The 18,389-nt window shown below is 36.3% G+C and overlaps 1 protein-coding gene across 3 annotated transcripts in view; it reads left to right on the top strand.

Moving 5' to 3' along the window:
- The window catches only part of pde9aa (phosphodiesterase 9aa), a 55,429-nt gene that overhangs the window by 35,906 nt on the left and 1,134 nt on the right, over nucleotides 1-18,389 (top strand). For all 3 annotated transcript variants that reach the window (XM_009304653.5, XM_073912597.1, XM_021478889.3), the window contains 10 exons: nucleotides 2,420-2,494; nucleotides 2,615-2,701; nucleotides 5,053-5,157; nucleotides 8,220-8,302; nucleotides 10,807-10,963; nucleotides 11,331-11,444; nucleotides 13,060-13,164; nucleotides 14,351-14,479; nucleotides 14,580-14,675; nucleotides 17,227-17,282. In XM_009304653.5, coding sequence (XP_009302928.2) covers nucleotides 2,420-2,494; nucleotides 2,615-2,701; nucleotides 5,053-5,157; nucleotides 8,220-8,302; nucleotides 10,807-10,963; nucleotides 11,331-11,444; nucleotides 13,060-13,164; nucleotides 14,351-14,479; nucleotides 14,580-14,675; nucleotides 17,227-17,277 — 1,002 coding nt within the window. In that variant the 3' untranslated portion in view covers nucleotides 17,278-17,282. The remainder of the gene's footprint in view (nucleotides 1-2,419; nucleotides 2,495-2,614; nucleotides 2,702-5,052; nucleotides 5,158-8,219; nucleotides 8,303-10,806; nucleotides 10,964-11,330; nucleotides 11,445-13,059; nucleotides 13,165-14,350; nucleotides 14,480-14,579; nucleotides 14,676-17,226; nucleotides 17,283-18,389) is intronic.

Consider the following 18,389-nt stretch of genomic DNA (forward strand, 5'->3'; position numbering starts at 1 on the left):
AAAAATCACTGCTTTTATGTCTTCTTCATCTCGGGAGGCTTTTTCAGTTCATTCATAACAATTTGCTTTTGTATAATGTTATTATTATTAGCAGTATTATTTATTATATCCATATTTATATCTGTTTTTATTAAAAACAAGCTTAGATTTGCCCACCTGTCAGGTTTTAGACCATATGGGGCACAGCATGTGTTTTAGGATATAACTCAGGTTTTTGAGCACATTTTGTTATTATTATTCATTTATTCGTTTGCTGGAAATTAGAACTGAATTTAGAAATAGTTTTTAAACAAATCTTTGCGCTTAACAAACAAAATAAATTATTTATAGACTAATTGATGTCTGTGCGTAAAGGTTTCCCTATCCAAGAGCGAAAGTGAAAGTAGATCCATTATCTCTCATTCTCACGCAGTAGATGCTCTGTTTAACAGTTTTCTGTTAAAAAAAACTGTTACCTGTTTGCTAGTGAAATGCTCATTTTTTCCACTTAGACTTACTTTGCGTCCTGTAAATAGCGAATGCACTCTTGGCGCGACGCTGCTGGCTCTTAAAGGGAATGGGAGATGAGACTCTAATTGGTTTATTCTCAAAACACACCTATAACTCATTAAGAAAATAAACTCAACACTTTTAGACCATGCGCCACGGCGCAAGGCAGATTTTCTGTCCTTAAATTAGCAAAAACGTGTCCTGACACGCCCTGAAAGCGTTTGCGCGCTGCGTTTTGCGCTCTGCGCATGGACCGTCAAAATAGAGCCCTAAGCATCATCGCTTTAGTTTTTAATGTCATGTGATCCAGCGTAAATTTTATAAGTATTAAATTTGAAAACAGTCAATTTTAATAGAATTTAAAGTCTTTGGACCATATATAGAATGTGTAGCTTTGAAAAAAAAAAAGTGTATGTCTATCTATCTATCTATCTATCTATCTATCTATCTATCTATCTATCTATCTATCTATCTATCTATCTATCTATCTATCTATCTATCTATCTATCTATCTATCTATCTATCTATCTATCTATCTATCTATCTATCTATCTATCTATCTATCTATCTATCTATCTATCTATCTATCTATCTATCTATCTATCTATCCATCCAATCATCCATCCATCCATATACAGTTGAGAATCATTTCAATCAAGTCAGAATTATTAGCCTCCCTTTGAATTTTTTTCTTTTTTAAAATATTTTCCAAATGATGTTTAACAGAGCAAGAAAATTTTCACAGTATGTGTGATTTTTTTTTTTTTTTCTTATGGAGAAAGTCTTATTTGTTTTATTTCAGCTAGAATGAAAGCAGTTTTTAATTTTTTAAAATCCGTTTTAAGGTCAAAATTATTAGCCCCTATAAGCTATATTTTTTTAATAGTTTACAGAAAAAACCATCATTATGCAATAACTTGCCTAATTACCCTATACTGTCATCATGACAAAGATACAATAAATCAGTTATGAGAAATGAGTTGTTAAAACTTATGTTTAGAAATGTGTTGAAAAAACTCTTCTCAGTTAAACAGAAATTGGGGAAAAAAATAAACAGTTTGGCTAATAATTCAGAGGGGCTAATAATTCTGACTTCAACTGAATATAGATAGCCTATTTCAATATGGTGATGCCATTGGCCTATGAACAGGTCCTGCTTGTTGTCAAACTATTTTAAAAACTGTAACAAGAGGCAATTAAATCATATGTCAATGTTAAAACAGCTGGCGTGTTATTTATCAATATGTGGACATTCTAAGATTTTTGGGAACTATGAAAATTAAAAGTGGACAACAGGAAATCCATTACAACCATTATTATTGTTTATATCTCACAAAATGGTATATATAGGATAATATTCTTGTGTAGAAGAAACAAGAAAGAAAAGAAAGGGTACCACTTATATTTAGTGGCCTTTACTAATTAACATTGCTATTTGTTAAAATATTTCTGTAAATACAATGTGTAAATACTTGTATTACACTGTACTTATGATTGATAAATGTCTGCATGTATTTGCATCTTTTTGCATCAATTTTTAATTTCAATGTCGACCATCGCATACACTTTAACCCACATTTAAACTTACCCATAGCACCAAACCTTTCTCTAATTATACTCTTCCTTAAATATTGAAAAATCAAGGGAAATTAGATAGTCTTTGAAGGTTTGTAATGACAGGGGAGCGAGTAAACAATGACAGTACAGGACTGTGTGGAGTGTATCAGTGAGTGTATAGGCAGTGTCCACAGCCAGGTGTTGGTTCTGGAGGGTGTAACAGAGAGCTCTGTCGTCTGCAGTACGTACTCTCATAGTAGAGCGCAGACGCCCTCAGAAAACCCACCTTCCACATTTGGCTGTGGAGTCCTATGAGGTAAGAGTCTAACAGCTCTCCCATCTTCTTTCTCGTCTCGCTGTGGTCTTTGTATAGTACCACCTGTCGCAGGACACAGTAGAGGCTCTGAAGCAGCCGCTCTTCGATGTGTGGCAGTGGGAGTCTAATGAGGTGAGCATCAGACATGCAGAAACTCTACAGCTGTGAATGAGGGGGAGGAGTGAGGCTCACGATGAGTACTGTAGTGCTCGTATTGTTGAAGATGATGTCATCCGTGTTTTGTTCTTTAAGATGCTGAGTTGCCTGGAGCACATGTATCATGATCTTGGTCTGGTGAAGGACTTTAATATTAACCCCATCACACTTAAGAGATGGCTGGTAAGGGAACAATTATATATATATATATATATATATATATATATATATATATACATATATATATATATTTTTTTTTTTTTACCATTTTATTAATTAATGTATAATGTATGTATGTATGTATGTATGTATGTATGTATGTATGTATGTGTGTATGTATGTATGTATGTATGTATGTATGTATGTTTGTATGTATGTATGTATGTATGTATGTATGTATGTATGTGTGTATGTATGTATGTAATTTTATTTTCTTCAGGAAATAAATATATTTTTGAGTAAAATTAATTATGATTTAATTAAAACAATAAATACTACTTAATTCCCTCCAAAATTTGATAGTTATTTAATTTTATTTTTACTTTACTCTAGTAAAAAATTCATATGCATGCATTATTTCATTCATTTGGTTGGTTTATTGGTTGTGGGAAGTTTTATTTAGCTTCTGGCAAAAATGAATTAGTGCTTCAAAAAACTAAATTAAATGTATATTCTGATCGTATTCTTGTATCTACAGTTAAAATATTATTATTTTTAAAAAATTTCCTAAGTGATGTTTAACAGAGCAAGTATATTGTCACAGTATTTCCTAATATAATTGTTTTCTTTTAGAGAAAAAGTTGTTTTTATTTTAGTTTGGGTGGAACGTAATTTTTAAAAAAATATATTTTTAGAGTCAATATTGTTAGCTGCCTCAATATTTTTTTTCTATACAGAACAACACACTGTTGTAAAATGGTTTGCCTAATCTGATTGATTTTAATTTTAATTTTGCAGAGGAAAAATACATATGGACATTTATGGGATTGTTTGTATATTCATTTATTTATTTGGTTTATTGGTTGGGGATGATTGTATTGTTCTTAATGTAAAAATATGTATCAAAAAATACACTCACTGGCCACTTTATTAGGTAAACCTTACTAGTACCAGGTTGGACCCTCTTTTGCCTTCAGAACTGCCTTAATACTTCATAGCATAGATATAACAAGGTAGTGGAAAATCCCTCAGAGATTTTGGTCCATATTGACATGATAGCATCACGAAGATGCTGCAGCTTTGTTGGCTGAACATCCATAAAGCAAATTTCCTGCTCCACTACATCCCAAAGGTGCTCTATTAGATTGAGATCTGGTAACTGTGCAGGTCATTTGAGTGCAGTGAACTCGTTTTCATGTTCAAGAAACCAGTCTGAGATGATTCGTGCTTAATGACATAGAGTGTTATCCTGCTGGAAGTTGCCATCAGAAAATAGGTACACTGTGGTCGTAAAGGGATGGACATAGTCAGCAACAATACTCAGGTAGGCTGTGGTGTTGACACGATGCTCAATTGGTACTAATGGGCCCAAAGTGTGTCAAGAAAATATCCTCCACACCATTACACCACCACCACTAACCTGAACCGTTGATACAAGGCAGGATGAATTCATGCTTTCATGCTGTTGATGCCAAATTCTGACCCTACCATCCGAATGTCGCAGCAGAAATCAAAACTCATCAGACCAGGCAACATTTTTCCAATCTTCTATTGTCTGATTTTAGTGAGCCAGTGTGAATTTTAGCCTCAGTTTCCTGTTCTTAGCTGACAGGAGTGGAACCTGGTGTGGTCTTCTGCTGCTGTAGCCAATACGCCTTAAGGTTGGATGTGTTGTGCATTCAGAGAGGATTTTTTGCGTACCTCGGCTGTAACGAGTGGTTATTAGAGTTACTGTTGCCTTTCTATCAGCTCGAATCAGTCTGGCCATTCTCCTCTTACATCAACAAGGCATTTGCGCCCACAGAACTGCCACTCACTGGATATTTTCTCTTTTTCAGACCATTCTCTGTAAACCCTAGAGATGGTTGTGTGTAAAAATCCCAGTAGATCAGCAGTTTCTAAAATACTCAGACCAGCCCGTCTGACATCAACAACCATGCCATGTTCAAAATCTCTAAAATTAACTTTCTTCCCCATTCTGATGCTTGGTTTAAACTGCAGCAGATCATCTTGACCATGTCTACATGCCCAAATGCATTTAGTTGCTGCCATGTGATTGGCTGATTAGAAATTTGCATTAATGAGCAGTTGGACAGGTGTACCTAATAAAGTGGCCGGGACTGAATGTGATAGTTTAATATAATGATATCTTTTGGATAATGCTTGAAAATCAAACAGAATAAAAGGTAAAATTAAATTAAATTAAAATATAAATAATATCTTGTAAATTTTCTGTTATATATAATATTGCCAGCCCTTTCCATTCATTTGCATTGTTCTCAAGGCAAATTAACAGATAATGTGCAATTACAAGGCTTAAAATATAATAAAACTACACAAATAAAACAGCCTTTTTCCTTTCTTACCTCTTTCAGCTTTGCATCCATGACAATTACAGGAACAACCCTTTTCACAATTTCCGCCACTGTTTCTGCGTCACTCAGATGATGTACAGCATGATCTACCTCTGCGGCCTACAGGTATACACACACCGTCTCGTGACACACGACATTTCATAACAGACATTTTGCTTGTAAGTGTATCTGTTTTGAAGCTTACGAGCCACCTGTGCATCAGCAGATTGAAGAGGAGTGGGAGGCTGAGTGATGATAAATGAGTGATGTTTGGGGGAGTAAAAGCAATTGTGTTGCGGTATGAAGATGCTTTCAGCCTCTTGCTCTTCTCTTCTCTTGGATCTGTGCTGCTGTTGCCATGGACGTGTATTAAGAGGTCACTGGATTAATTATCAGCGCTATTACAGAGGACTAATTACTTACCAGTGTAGGAGAGAACAGATACTTGAGCAGAGCAGAGATCATAGACACTGTCAAAACACATGTGTTGACATTTCATGTTTTATGGGGACTTCCCGTTGTTTCATAAGCAGCTTTTTTTTTTAAGAATGGTCAAACAGGCAAAGGTTAGAACCGGGGGCAAACTACAATGTAAAGCATAATCCAAAAGAACAATTCGAAAGGCAAGCAAGCGGTAGGGGCAGGCAGCAAACAAACATTTCCTTCACAAATGTAGAGCTTTAAAACAAAATAAAGCAGGAAAAATGTGGCTAAAGTTGCATGCTGTCCTTTTATTTCAGGCACTGAACCCAGAGAAGATTGAATCAGTGTTTAGGTAGCAATCCTGCCATATGTTTTTGCTCAAAATAATAAGAATAATGCTAATTTATTATGTTATTAATGTAAACATCTCAAAACCTTAATATTTAATCTATCATTTACTGTAATAAACAGAAATAGACTATACAGTATTTTACTTATTTTTATGGCTATACAATCTCAAAACTGGGATAGAAAGGATCACATATGTTCAATTCAATTCATCTTTATTTCTACAGTGCTTTTACAATGTAGACTGTGTCAAAGCAGCTTAACATAGGCGTTAGAGTAAATTAAGACTGTCCATCCAGTTTTCAAAGTTGAAGTTAAGTTTAGTTTAATTTTTACTGCTGAAAGTCCAAACACTGAAGAGCAAATCCATCGCTGCGCAGCTCCACAAGTCCCAAAACCAAGCAATCCAGTGGTGACATTGGCGAGGAACAAACTTCAAAAGTGAAGGAAAAAACCTCAAGAGAAATCAGGCTCAGTTGGGCACGATCATTTCTCTTTTGGCCAAACTTCTTGTGCAGAGCTGCAGTCTAGACACAGGAGGCTAAAGAACACTGAACGTCCATCGTGGAGAAGCTGCAGGTTTGAGTAGATCACTGGTGGGTGTTCAGGCTGGCCCACGGGATCAATGCAGAGACACAGTCTGTCACTGGACTCTTTCAGGAAATCAAATTATGTCAGATCCATAAAAAAAATCTGAAACATCACCTCCAGTAAGTTATGACGACATATTCACAACTCAATTTTTTATCAAATTAGTTTTTTGTTAATCAATCAAATGTTTGTGTTGCCAAATGGCAGAACTGTGCAATAGTGGAACATGCAATATTGCAATGGGTTAGCTAGCTAGCAAGGTCAGCTGTGAACTTTTAAGTTGTAACAATAACAACATGAATGCTAGGAATATAATGTTGATTAGTCATGTGTTAATGGCATTTGCATTATAGATAAAATCTAGTTTCAATGGCAATACTACTTTTGAGTAGATATCAATACAGGGAACAGTGTATTAGCGAGCACCACCATGTTCTATGGTAAGTGAAAGAAGAAAAGGACAGAACTGGCTATTCCTGCAGATGAAAGTGAGGATGAGATTGGTTTTAGCGACCATGAGAATGATGCAGATTGAATATTTGATAAGAGCAGTCATGGAGACAGTTCAAGTAAATTAGCTCTGTGGCAGATAAACAAGCGTAGTAAAGTATAATATATACACATTGTTAGGTAGTAGCTACATTACTCTGATGCATCTGAATATATTACACTACTTATTTATTTGGTGTAATATTTACTAGAGAAAATATATTTTCTGTATGTTGTATACATGATATTACAATAGTATGTTTGTTTTTAATAATATTCAGCAAAAAAAGAATGAAATAAATGAAAGCTGTTGAAATATCAGTTGTTAGGAATATGTACAAGTTTTTGTGTTAAAGCTAATAATACTGCAACACCAATTAAATCATTTTAAACAACACAATCGTTGATTATTAGGAAACTTCTAAATTAGAATTTTTTAAGTTAGATCCACAATTGGACATTGTTGCTATATGGCAACATCATAAAGTACCTTAAAGAATTTTTTCCAAATTTTTTTTTACAGCACTTCAAGTCATTTTAAGAAAAGAGAAACAGTCAAATATGTTTTTTATAGATCTATTATAATGCGTCCAGTAGAGGGTAAAGATGATATAATGTAAATGTTTCTGTAAATGTCCTGCAGGTAAGGGTCTAATCAGAGTTCAGATAACCCGTATCAAGCGTAGTTTGGTTGGCACATGTATGGATAGTTGGAGTGCTTTCTAGTGGGCTTAATGGATTCTCCATTCCTTAAGCTGCGGTCACACTGGGGTTTTCCTTCCACAGACTCCCATTCATACGCACGCGAATGCGTCAAACCGGAAATGCGGGGTGATGCGTCAAGTTTCGCAGGTTGCTGCGGTGCAAAGTTCAAGCTTGGTGAACTCTGACCTGTGAAATCACATCACTTGACTGCGAGAGACCAACCGAGGATCAAAACATGACCTCTTTGAACAGAAATGTAAAACATGGAGCAATCGCTCGCTTTTTTAATGTCTAATAATCTTGTTTATTCTTGCCCCTTTTCACACACACAAGCTCTTGTGTGACCGGAGCTTTAATCGTGACGCCCATTGACGTAATGATTTTTTACTGTAGTGCAGGGGTGCTCAACCCTGTTCCTGGAGATCTATCATCCTACAGACTTCAGCATCAACCACACCTGATCAAACACACCTGAACCAATTTATTAAGACCTGAACAGTTCTTGATAATGACAGGCAGGTGTGTTTAATATGAAATCTGAGCACCCCTGCTGTAGAGGCTGTATATTGTGTCCTCTTCTTCAATCCTACCTCTAAACTTCTTTAACACTTCTGCGCTTGTGTGTTTCTCAGGAAAAGTTCACGCAAGTGGATATTTTGATTTTGATGACCGCGGCGGTGTGTCATGATCTGGACCATCCTGGGTACAACAACACGTAAGAGCCACCAACTGCACATATATTTTACATTTAGCATTTTTATTTTCTAACAGAAGGGGTGGCACAGTGGCTTAGTGGTTAGCATTGTCGCCTCACAGCAAGGCGGTCGCTGGATCGAGTCCCTGCTGGGCCAGTTGGCGTTTCTGTGTGGAGTTTGCATGTTATCCTCGTGTTGGCGTGGGTGTCCTCCAGCATAATATGCTTGAATAGTTGGTGGTTCTGTGGTGACCTGACAAATCAGAGGCTAAGCTGAAGGAAAATTGAAGTAATACATTTTCTGCAGATGCTTTTATCCAAAGGGACTAGCTCACACATAAACACCTCAAACCTGCTCAATGGTCTCACCTCAAAGAGAGAATTTGGTTGTTCACTCCTCTCACCTAAAATCCCTACCAGTGCTGGGACTCAAACGTGCGCTCTTTGGATCACAAGCCCAACTCCAATTTGTATTTACAGTTTTTCTCAGTCGCTTTGAGGCATTTCTCCCCAAAAACTTTATTTTCCTAAAAATGTCTTTAAAATTGAACAATTTGATGAATGATGAGGCCTGTGTATGTTGCAGGTTCAGGTTCAATATGTACTGCAATATTGTGTACAGTTGTGCACAGCTCTACCTAAAGGGAGTTTATGTTTGTTGTAAATAAGGGTGTGTTTATTCTTTTGCACAATGCTGTGAATAAATTAGGATTGTAAAGAGCAAATGCAGAGTAAAAATGTGAAACATACATATTCAGTGTCTTGTACTCAGATACCTTACTAAATGCAGTGATGTCCAACTTTACAGTAGTTTTCAATTGGCTGTGCAAATAGTCTATAGTGCTGTCTTGAGCATTTTCAGGAAGTGCCACCAACATCTGACTTTTTTGCATTGAAAAAATGTCCAGAGTAAACTCATAATGAAAACACGACAAAGCCATTTGACTATCTTGTTCATAAACAATGGTGTCAGGACTTTTCATTTTGATGACACTGACACTTTGATTGACATGTATACTTGCTTTTTAGGAATGAACTATCCATTTTGAGTAATTGATGCACTTTTGCAGGTTATCATGTAGGTTTTGCAGTTTGCACTAATTGTTTTGAGAAATGCATTAACTGTTGTGCAGAAATGCACTACTGTTGTGAGAAACGCACCAAAGCGACTTTTTTTTGTGCAGGAAATCTACACTTTTTTTTTGTAAGAATACCTTTAAAGTGGCGGTAAAGACATTCATAAACTTTCAAAATAATTTTATTTTAAATAAATGTTTTTTTTTGGAACTAAAATGAACAGACAAATTGCATGATTGTTTGAGAATATTTATATAATAGCAGTTCAGCAGATGAGAATCTTACATTTTTAAAATATAGGTATTTTAATTCTAATTGTGGTCTACAAGATTTCTTCCTTTGATTTATTTAGTGTATTACATGCATTATCCTTTCATAAGAAAATGCATATTTGATATTTTTGTAATATTCCACTAAATTATAATAAATATATCTAGTGTCTAGCTGTTTGATAATATTTATAATATTCATATCATTCATGTATTCACTGTATTTATTATTATTAATTTATTTTGCTTATGAGACACATAAATGTACCAATTCCACACTTTTAATAAATTCCCATATAGATCTAAGGAATGAATAAAAGACTACTCTGTTTCTCTGTATTCAATAGATTTAGGCTAAGTCTAAAATGAAAATAAACAAGACATCTTTGTTATTTTAACCTATTGTCATTTGATGTAGAAAACGCTCTAAATATAAATCTCAACCAATTCCCAAGTGGACATTTTTTCATATTTAAAGGTGCAGTTCACCCAAAAATGAAAATTCTGTCATTATTTACGTAACCTTTTTTTTTCTGTTGAACACAAAAGAAACCATTTTGAAACAATATTGGAAACTGGTAGCCACTGACTTCAATAGAATTTGTTTTTTTCTTTTATGGATGTCAAAGGTAACAAATTGCCAACATACTTCAAAATATCGCATTCAACAAAAAAAAGAAACTTTTACAAAGGTTTAAAACCACTTTATGAGGGGTATGTTGGTGTGAACTCTTTGACATTTTAATTTCCTTTGGCTTAGTCCCTTTATTCCTCAGAGGCTGCCACATTGGAATGTACCACCAACTTATCCAGCATGTTTTACACAGTGGATGCTCTTCTATCTGCACCCTAGTACTGGGAAACACCCATACACTCACACTCATACACTATGGCCAATTTAGTTTATTCAATTCACAAATAGTGCAAACAGAAATGCCAACTGGCCCAGCCGAGTCCCGGTGGTACGATCCTGCAACCTTTTTGCTTTGAGGCAAAAGTGCTAACCACTGAGACACCATGTAGACAATGTAACATATTTATCTTATGTGTATTTATAGCAAGTCAGTGATCCATGTCATCCACTGCCACTTGGATACCGAATGCAAATACATTTTGTATTTGCATTAGGTTTCAGCTGTTGAGTGTTTGTAGATCATACACAGTCCCTCCTCTGTCCAGCTATCAGATAAACGCGCGCACAGAGCTGGCTGTGAGGTACAATGACATCTCTCCTCTGGAGAACCATCACTGTGCTGTGGCCTTCCAGATCTTCTCTCAGCCAGACTGCAACATCTTCGCCAGCTTTGATCCAGAAGCCTTCAAACAGATTCGTCAGGTGTGCCCCAAAGTTGCCATTGTAGTACAAAATATGCAAATTCCAGAAATCATTTACTCATCCTCCATTGTTCCAAACATGTTTGTGTCTTTCTTCTGTTGAACACAACGGAAGATACTCTGAAGAATGTTGTAATAAAAACTTTTCCTAGTATTTTTATTTTTTGAAATTCAAATAAGTTCAATTTTCAAATCAGAGCAAAGTAGACTCTAGAAGTACAGGAGTTTAGAGAGACCAGATCGTGAATGAACAGACACTATGATAAATCTTTTTTTGAATATGAGATAGATTTAAAACCCTTATGAATGTTTGGTAGGAGCTCTTAAATGGTGAATAACTGCTGGATCTGTTATTTCTTCTCTGCCAGGGAACCATCACCTTGATACTGGCAACAGACATGGCCCGACATGGAGAGATCATGGACTCTTTCAAACAGAAAGTGGACAGCTTTGACTACAATAATGAGGAGCATGTTACTTGTGTGAGCTTCTTAACGTATTACAACACCATTATTTACTTTAAAGTGTTTTTACCATGCTGTGATGTTAAATGTGTGACTAATTACAGAATTGCTGATACAGTTCAAGCATTTTCCATTCATTTTGCTTAAACTGGAATAATACAGGCTACAACAAATGTATAATTTACTGTAAACTGAATACATTATCAAACTAAAATAATGCAAAATGCTTAAATGTGATGAGGAACCTTTGTTTCTGTTACTAATTCTTGTTTAAATTAATGTTAAACTGAGTTGGCAGTAACAAAGCTGACATTATCCACCATTTTGTGCTTTAGCTCAAGATGCTAACCTCAAAGCAGATACCACATAGCATGTCTAAAACTGAATTTGAAGTTCTTTCATCATCATATCATTGATTGTAAAAAGTGAATATGAAGTTTACTGAAATAATTGACAAATTAGTTGACATAATTAATTTACTGTTAGTCATTAGGCATATTTTGAACAAATTAATGAGGGAAGAAAAAAAGACGTGTCGCAATGCCTTCCAGAGTTTCTCATCAGAGGAAGTCACATTTCTTAGAGTGATGCTATTTCACATGATACATTTCTGTCAGTGTTTTAGTCCTTTTTATAACGGATGAAACAGAGTTGACCAGAACATATTGACCAAAACACAATGCAAATTACTACAAGTGAACACAAATACACACAAAAAGATTACACTTAAATTCCTTTATTTTTTATGATAATTGAAGCTGAATGTGTGATTGAAGACTCAGTGACAGTCAAAAATAAGTATAGTGGGAGTCTGTTAATATAAAGACAAAATTCTCCCTAAATACACACTGTAAAAGATGAAATAACAAAAAGTCAAGACAACACATATTTTTATGTTTCTTTAACTTATTTTACTAGGTTAATCGGGGTTCAACTTTCATAATTTTTTAATTTATGCAAAGTTTAACATAATATTTTTAGTCAGTTTGATTGATGTGTATGGATTCTGAACCAATAATCGAGAACAGAAAGCAGTTAAAGGGTGGTGTGTTTAAATCCATTATTTATCTGACTGCATTGTGATTAATTTGACTCCATTAAAGTTGTTATCACCATTGATAAAGAGAATGAATCTTAATGCCTTAAAGCAGGCAAAGTTATTTATTAAGTTACTTTGTTAAATATACGGACAGTAGAATTAAACAAACTAACATACTGTAATGTATAGAGAAACTTAGCTGTAGCATGTTCACTGCTGAGCAACATATGCACCGGTGTGCGGGAGACGCAGAGTAAAAGCCATTCCCCCCGATCAACAGTTATGTTTCCTTCTTATACCCTGAGCAAAGCATTGTCAAACATGAGTGAAATACCTACCCCTAAAACCAGCCAAACGTGAAAGCAAAGTTGAGGAGAGAAAGTGGGGGAGAAGAATAGAAAAGTAAAAAAGTGACTAAGGAAGTAAGATTCTTTATAGTACACATACAACTATAATATTTTTAGATAACTTGATATAATTTTGCATTATTAAAATGTTTTTTATTAAAAAAAAATTAGCTAGTAGGTTTACCTTGGAGATGTGAAATGTACCTGCAGTTCTAGCATCACCCGTGTGTCTCTGTATCTGTGGCAGCTGAAGATGGTGCTGATCAAGTGTTGCGACATATCTAATGAGGTTCGGCCCATGGAGGTGGCAGAGCCCTGGGTCGACTGTCTCCTGGAGGAGTACTTCATGCAGGTGGATGAATTACTGCAATCAAACATAAGTACATGTTAATGTGTAAAAACAAAAACCACTTTCCTTTCTACTGTATATATAGTATTACTGTAGAAGCAATCATTTAAAGCAGGGTTGTCCAAACTCAGTCCTGGAGGGCCGATGTGCAGGAGAGTTTAGCTCCAACCCTAATCAAACACACCTGAACCTGCTAATCAAGCTCTTACTAGATATACTAGAAACCTCCCCAGGTGTGTTTAATCAAGCTAAACTCAAAATGGCACTAACCTCAGCAGGACACCAGCTATTCAGAACTGAGTTTGGACATCCTTGATTTATATTTATTGTTTGTTTGGTATTAGTAGGCCAATCCCGAATCTGCACCCGCAGATTTTCTGCAGATTTCGAGAGGGGTCTAGGTGTAGACCTGGTGCAGTGCAATCTGGGCTGCATCCAATGCTTTTTAATGGGCTCACCTAACCCTACCCCTAACCCTACCCATCACAGTGACGTCACTCACTCCATTTGAGTGCATTGTGTCTGGCATTGCATCGCTGAGTAATGCAATCTCAGCTTGCATCATAAACATCTAGTCAAATATTATGTCCTGTCATCATGACAAAGATAAAATAAATCAGTTATTAGAAATGAGTTATTATAACTATCATGTTTAGAAATTGAAGAATATCTTCTCTCCCTTACAGAAATTGGGGGGAAAAATAAACAGGAGGACTAATAATTCTTCTGCTAATAAAACTGTTCAACTATGATTTTACTGTAGAATTTTACATTTTTTTACGGCTAAAATGAATATTTTTTCCACACTGTATGGAGCATATTGAACTGCCATGAATTGACTGATTTAAAGATTGCACAAGAAGGGCGACAACACATGGCTTTAGTGGAAAAGAGGGAATTTTTAAATTTTATATTATTTTAAAAGTGCTTTAATGTCAACATAAAACAAAGCATTGCACATTTGAAAGTAAAGTGGTTTAGTGGGTTGGGGAATGGGCTTTGTGTTGAATTTACTACTCCCTTTCATTAAAAAAGATTACAAATATGGGAGAAATACATTAAAATTGGCCTACTTAATCAGATGATGGCTGGGTAGAATGGTAATATACAGGAGAATACCTGTAATAGTTATTCTATTATTTCTGTATAGACCAATGCATTTATCAGAGTTGTGTTTCCTGTCCACCAGAGTGACAGAGAAAAGGCAGAAGGTTTACCTGTGGCTCCTTTCATGGACCGAGAGAAAGTGACCAAACCCACGGCTCAGATCGGCTTCATCAAGTTTGTCCTGATCCCCATGTTCGAGACAGTGATGAAGGTCAGACCTGAACGCACAAAACATGAGTCCTTCAGGGAGAAATCAAACACTGGTTTGGGTCAAGCCCAGCAGGCCAAGCTGTTTGTTCTCTGTGTTCCAGTTGTTTCCTCAGATTGAGGAGGTAATGGTGCAGCCTTTGCGAGAGTCCCGGGACAAATACGAGGAGCTCAAACAGATAGACGATGCCATGAACGAGGTCAGCAGACAGCTTTTTGTAACAGTTTGCTTTCTTTGTAACTCACTGGCTATTTCAGGGTACCCCCGGGATCCTCCAAATGAAATTCAAGGCTTTTTAAGACCTTTTTTAATACCTTTTCAAATGTAATTCAATGCCAACTTCGTACCTAAATATGAGGGGAAAATGTCAAATCTGTATACATTTTGAACCCTAGAAAATAATTATGTACAAGTGGACTACTTGAATTAAAAAAAATATTTTATTTCAATCATCAGTTATATTTAATACATATGCAACTGTCTAGTCGTCCACCCAGTAGCGAATGAATGTGAAGGTCCAACTGCTTACTTTTCGTCATGCTATTGAGACTCTCATCAAACTTGAACACAAATCCACTGGCCTCATTGACCTGGTCAGTCAGATCTTCAGTTATAAATGGAGCTAATCTGAATTTAATAATATATGCAGTTTTGATGCTTCTACACAAGAATAAAGCTGCAACCTCGGAGTAAGGAAACATGGTTTTGAAAACCTCTGTAATGTTCTCATTCGATGTGTAAGAGTGGTGCTCAGAGTTTGTTTTTAGTACCAACACTGCCCGCAGAGTTGGTATTAAGCCACAGTAAGATGGGATGTTCCTTGGCTGTGGTGGCAATGCTTCTAATGTAGAAATGTATTCATTACTGATAGCATAGAACTGCACTGGTGGTTGGCGCTAACGAGCAGTACTACACACGGTGTGTTGGGCACCCCTCATATGGGAGTCCAGGGCCATAACACCTATCGTCGCTAGCTTGAAAGATTTCTGGGACCAACAGCAGTAGGCGTCGGGGTCATTTCCTGGCACAGGCTTGACCCAAACGTAATTCGGATTCCTTGGCCACAGCGGATTAAACCGGCAATTTTTATTAATTTTTTCATTAATTTTCTTGTCGGCTTAGTTCCTTTTTTTAATTAGGGGTCGCCACAGCAGAATGAACCACCAACTTATCAAGCGGTTGCCCTTCCAGCCGCAACCCATCTCTGGGAAATTTAGCAATTTTAGCCAACACAATTTTAGCCGAAAAACTATAGCGACTATCAAAGAGCTTAGAATGACCAAGAGGCAACACTCAATAGAAAGTTCCATTGCTACAGCAGCGTCCAGCAACAGCCCCAGATTCCACCATTTTGGAGTGAAAGCGATCGGCTGTCCATTGGATCTTATTGCTGTTGCGATGGCAAGCAGCTGCTTTGTTTTTTTTTCATTCAATCAATTTTCAATCGGCTTAGTCCCTTTATTAATCCTGGGTCGCCACAGCGGAATGAACCGCAAACTTATCCAGCACATTTTTACGCAGCGGATGCCCTTCCAGCCGCAACCCGTCTCTGGGAAACATCCACACACACACTCATCCACTACGGACAATTTAGCCAACCCAATTCACCTGTACCAAATGTCTTTGGACTGTGGGGGAAACCGGAGCACCCGGAGGAAACACACGCGAAGGCAGGGAGAACATGCAAACTCCACACAGAAACGCCAACTGAGCCAAGGTTCAAACCAGCAACCCAGCGACCTTCTTGCTGTGAGGTGACAGCACTACCTACTGCGCCACTGCCTCGCCTGCTTTGTTTTCTTAGTTTTTTTTTATTAAAAAGCGCATTAAAGCTGAGATACAACCTGGAAGACGACAATACAGCACTTTTAATAGTTTATTTTACAGACTTGTCATATGCTGTTGTTCTATTGGAGTTTTCCAAAATGGCCGCCGCGGTTTCCTAAATTGCACTAGTGTCACCTATTGGTGATTCTATTGCTGCGTCCCAAATGGCACACTATACACTACGCACTCATGCACTATGTACTTATGCACTTACACACTCTACAGGATAGTATATGTATGTAGTGTCGTCCCAAATGGCATACTTGTTTTTTTACGAAGCGAAAATTCAATCCGTTTCCCTGATGATGTTTGACGGTTGCCAAATCAGTTAAATAAACGACTGAATTAACAAATAATACCTGCCGTGAGTATAACCGCATTCACCATCGGGAGGCGCTATAATCACTCTGGTAGGAGAATTTTCAGCTAAATGAGTGCATCATCCGGGTAATTAAAGTGCACTTATTATTTTTAGAGTTTTTAGTGTGAACGTACACTGTTTATACTACAAAATGGCGTAGAATAGTGCATAAGTATGCGATTTGGGACGCAGCTTATGCTCTTTGCGACTATCTTGTTCTGTACCTCACTTGCCTAGTAACCACAGTAACGGATGCGCACATTTTTGCGTTTTCTGCTATGATGTGGGGCACGAGGTGCACTCAACGTTACACTGCATGAATTTTTTATTAGCCTACATTAGTAACAGTTAATGTTGTTGCGGTAACTTAATTCTAAGAAAGTCAAAAATAAATGAATAAAATAATACCTTTGTAACAAAATCCAAGACTTTATATACCAAATTCAAGGTTTTTAAGGCCTTAATTTGAGATTATCAAATTTAAGACCTTTTCAATGCTTTTAAGACTCCGCGGGTACTCTGTATTTACATGTTTTGTATACACGTCTTGTTTTTTTTATAGATGCAGAAAAAGAAAACAGAAAATTTAACAACGGGAGGAAAAAAGAAATGAGTAAGGTCAGTGCCAAAACATGGTACAGCTTGCTAATTTGAAATTTAAAAATTAAATTTACTCACCCTCAATCCACTTGTTAAGTGTGACGTCACGCGGAGCGGCTTCCGGGACCAAGCCATTTATTTAACTGAATGGGGAGACTCATGAAATGGTAATAATTAAACGTTTACAAAGCCATTGAATACTTTCGAAAATCAATATCCAATTGCCAGAAAGTGATTCATTTTTTTTTACAAATTGTAAAAATGTTGGTATTTGTTATGCAGCAAGCCCAGAGATTGTTGTGTACACTATGACTTTATTTAAAATTAACTTTAATGTGTGATATGACTAAAAGGTGATCATAAATGAATGGTTTCTTAACTTAAATGAATAGTGGCTTGGACTCGGAAACAGTATTACATACAACACCAACACGTCACCACTTAACAAGCGGATTGGTTCCAGAGTTGATTTTTCTCTATGGAACACAAGAGAAGATATTTTGGAAGAGTGCCGCAGGGTTGCCACTCCCCTGCCTAAAAAGCTGAATGGAAAAATAGGCCTCTGTGCTTTAAATAAAAATTTTAATATTAAAATGCATTTAGGTTGAATATCATTGTGCAGGACTTGGTTTAATAGCATTATTATTTACCTCAGATAAAAATCTAAAATTATCGGAGGTACTTACTGTTTACATGGCTAGGAAGTGTTCGTCCACATCTCGATTGTAGTTTTACAAATATTACATTGTGTTTCTGTCATCTTTTTAACAGCCAGTCTTTGAAGTGGTCGTTTTGAATCCAAACCTACTAAACTGGATATTTTTCTGTATATATATATTAATAAAAGATACAGTCTCATCAATTAATTTGACTTGGGTGACTACCAGTTAAGTGTGAAAGGAATAAAATGGAGGTGAAAAACAGACCATATATAACAGAGGTATAACAATGCGATAAATATGGAATAGACAAGATACTTTTTCATAAATGGTATCTATAATTTAAAGGAACTATCAAAAATCCTTTTTATTCCATGACTTGGAAAAATAAATTGTAAAGCTTCCTGACTTTCAATGTCTCAAACAGACCATTTAAAATTCCTTGATATACCAACCCTGACTTTGG

The sequence above is a fragment of the Danio rerio genome, chromosome 9, assembly GCF_049306965.1.
Source record: "Danio rerio strain Tuebingen ecotype United States chromosome 9, GRCz12tu, whole genome shotgun sequence".
NCBI classification, from domain to species: domain Eukaryota; kingdom Metazoa; phylum Chordata; class Actinopteri; order Cypriniformes; family Danionidae; genus Danio; species Danio rerio.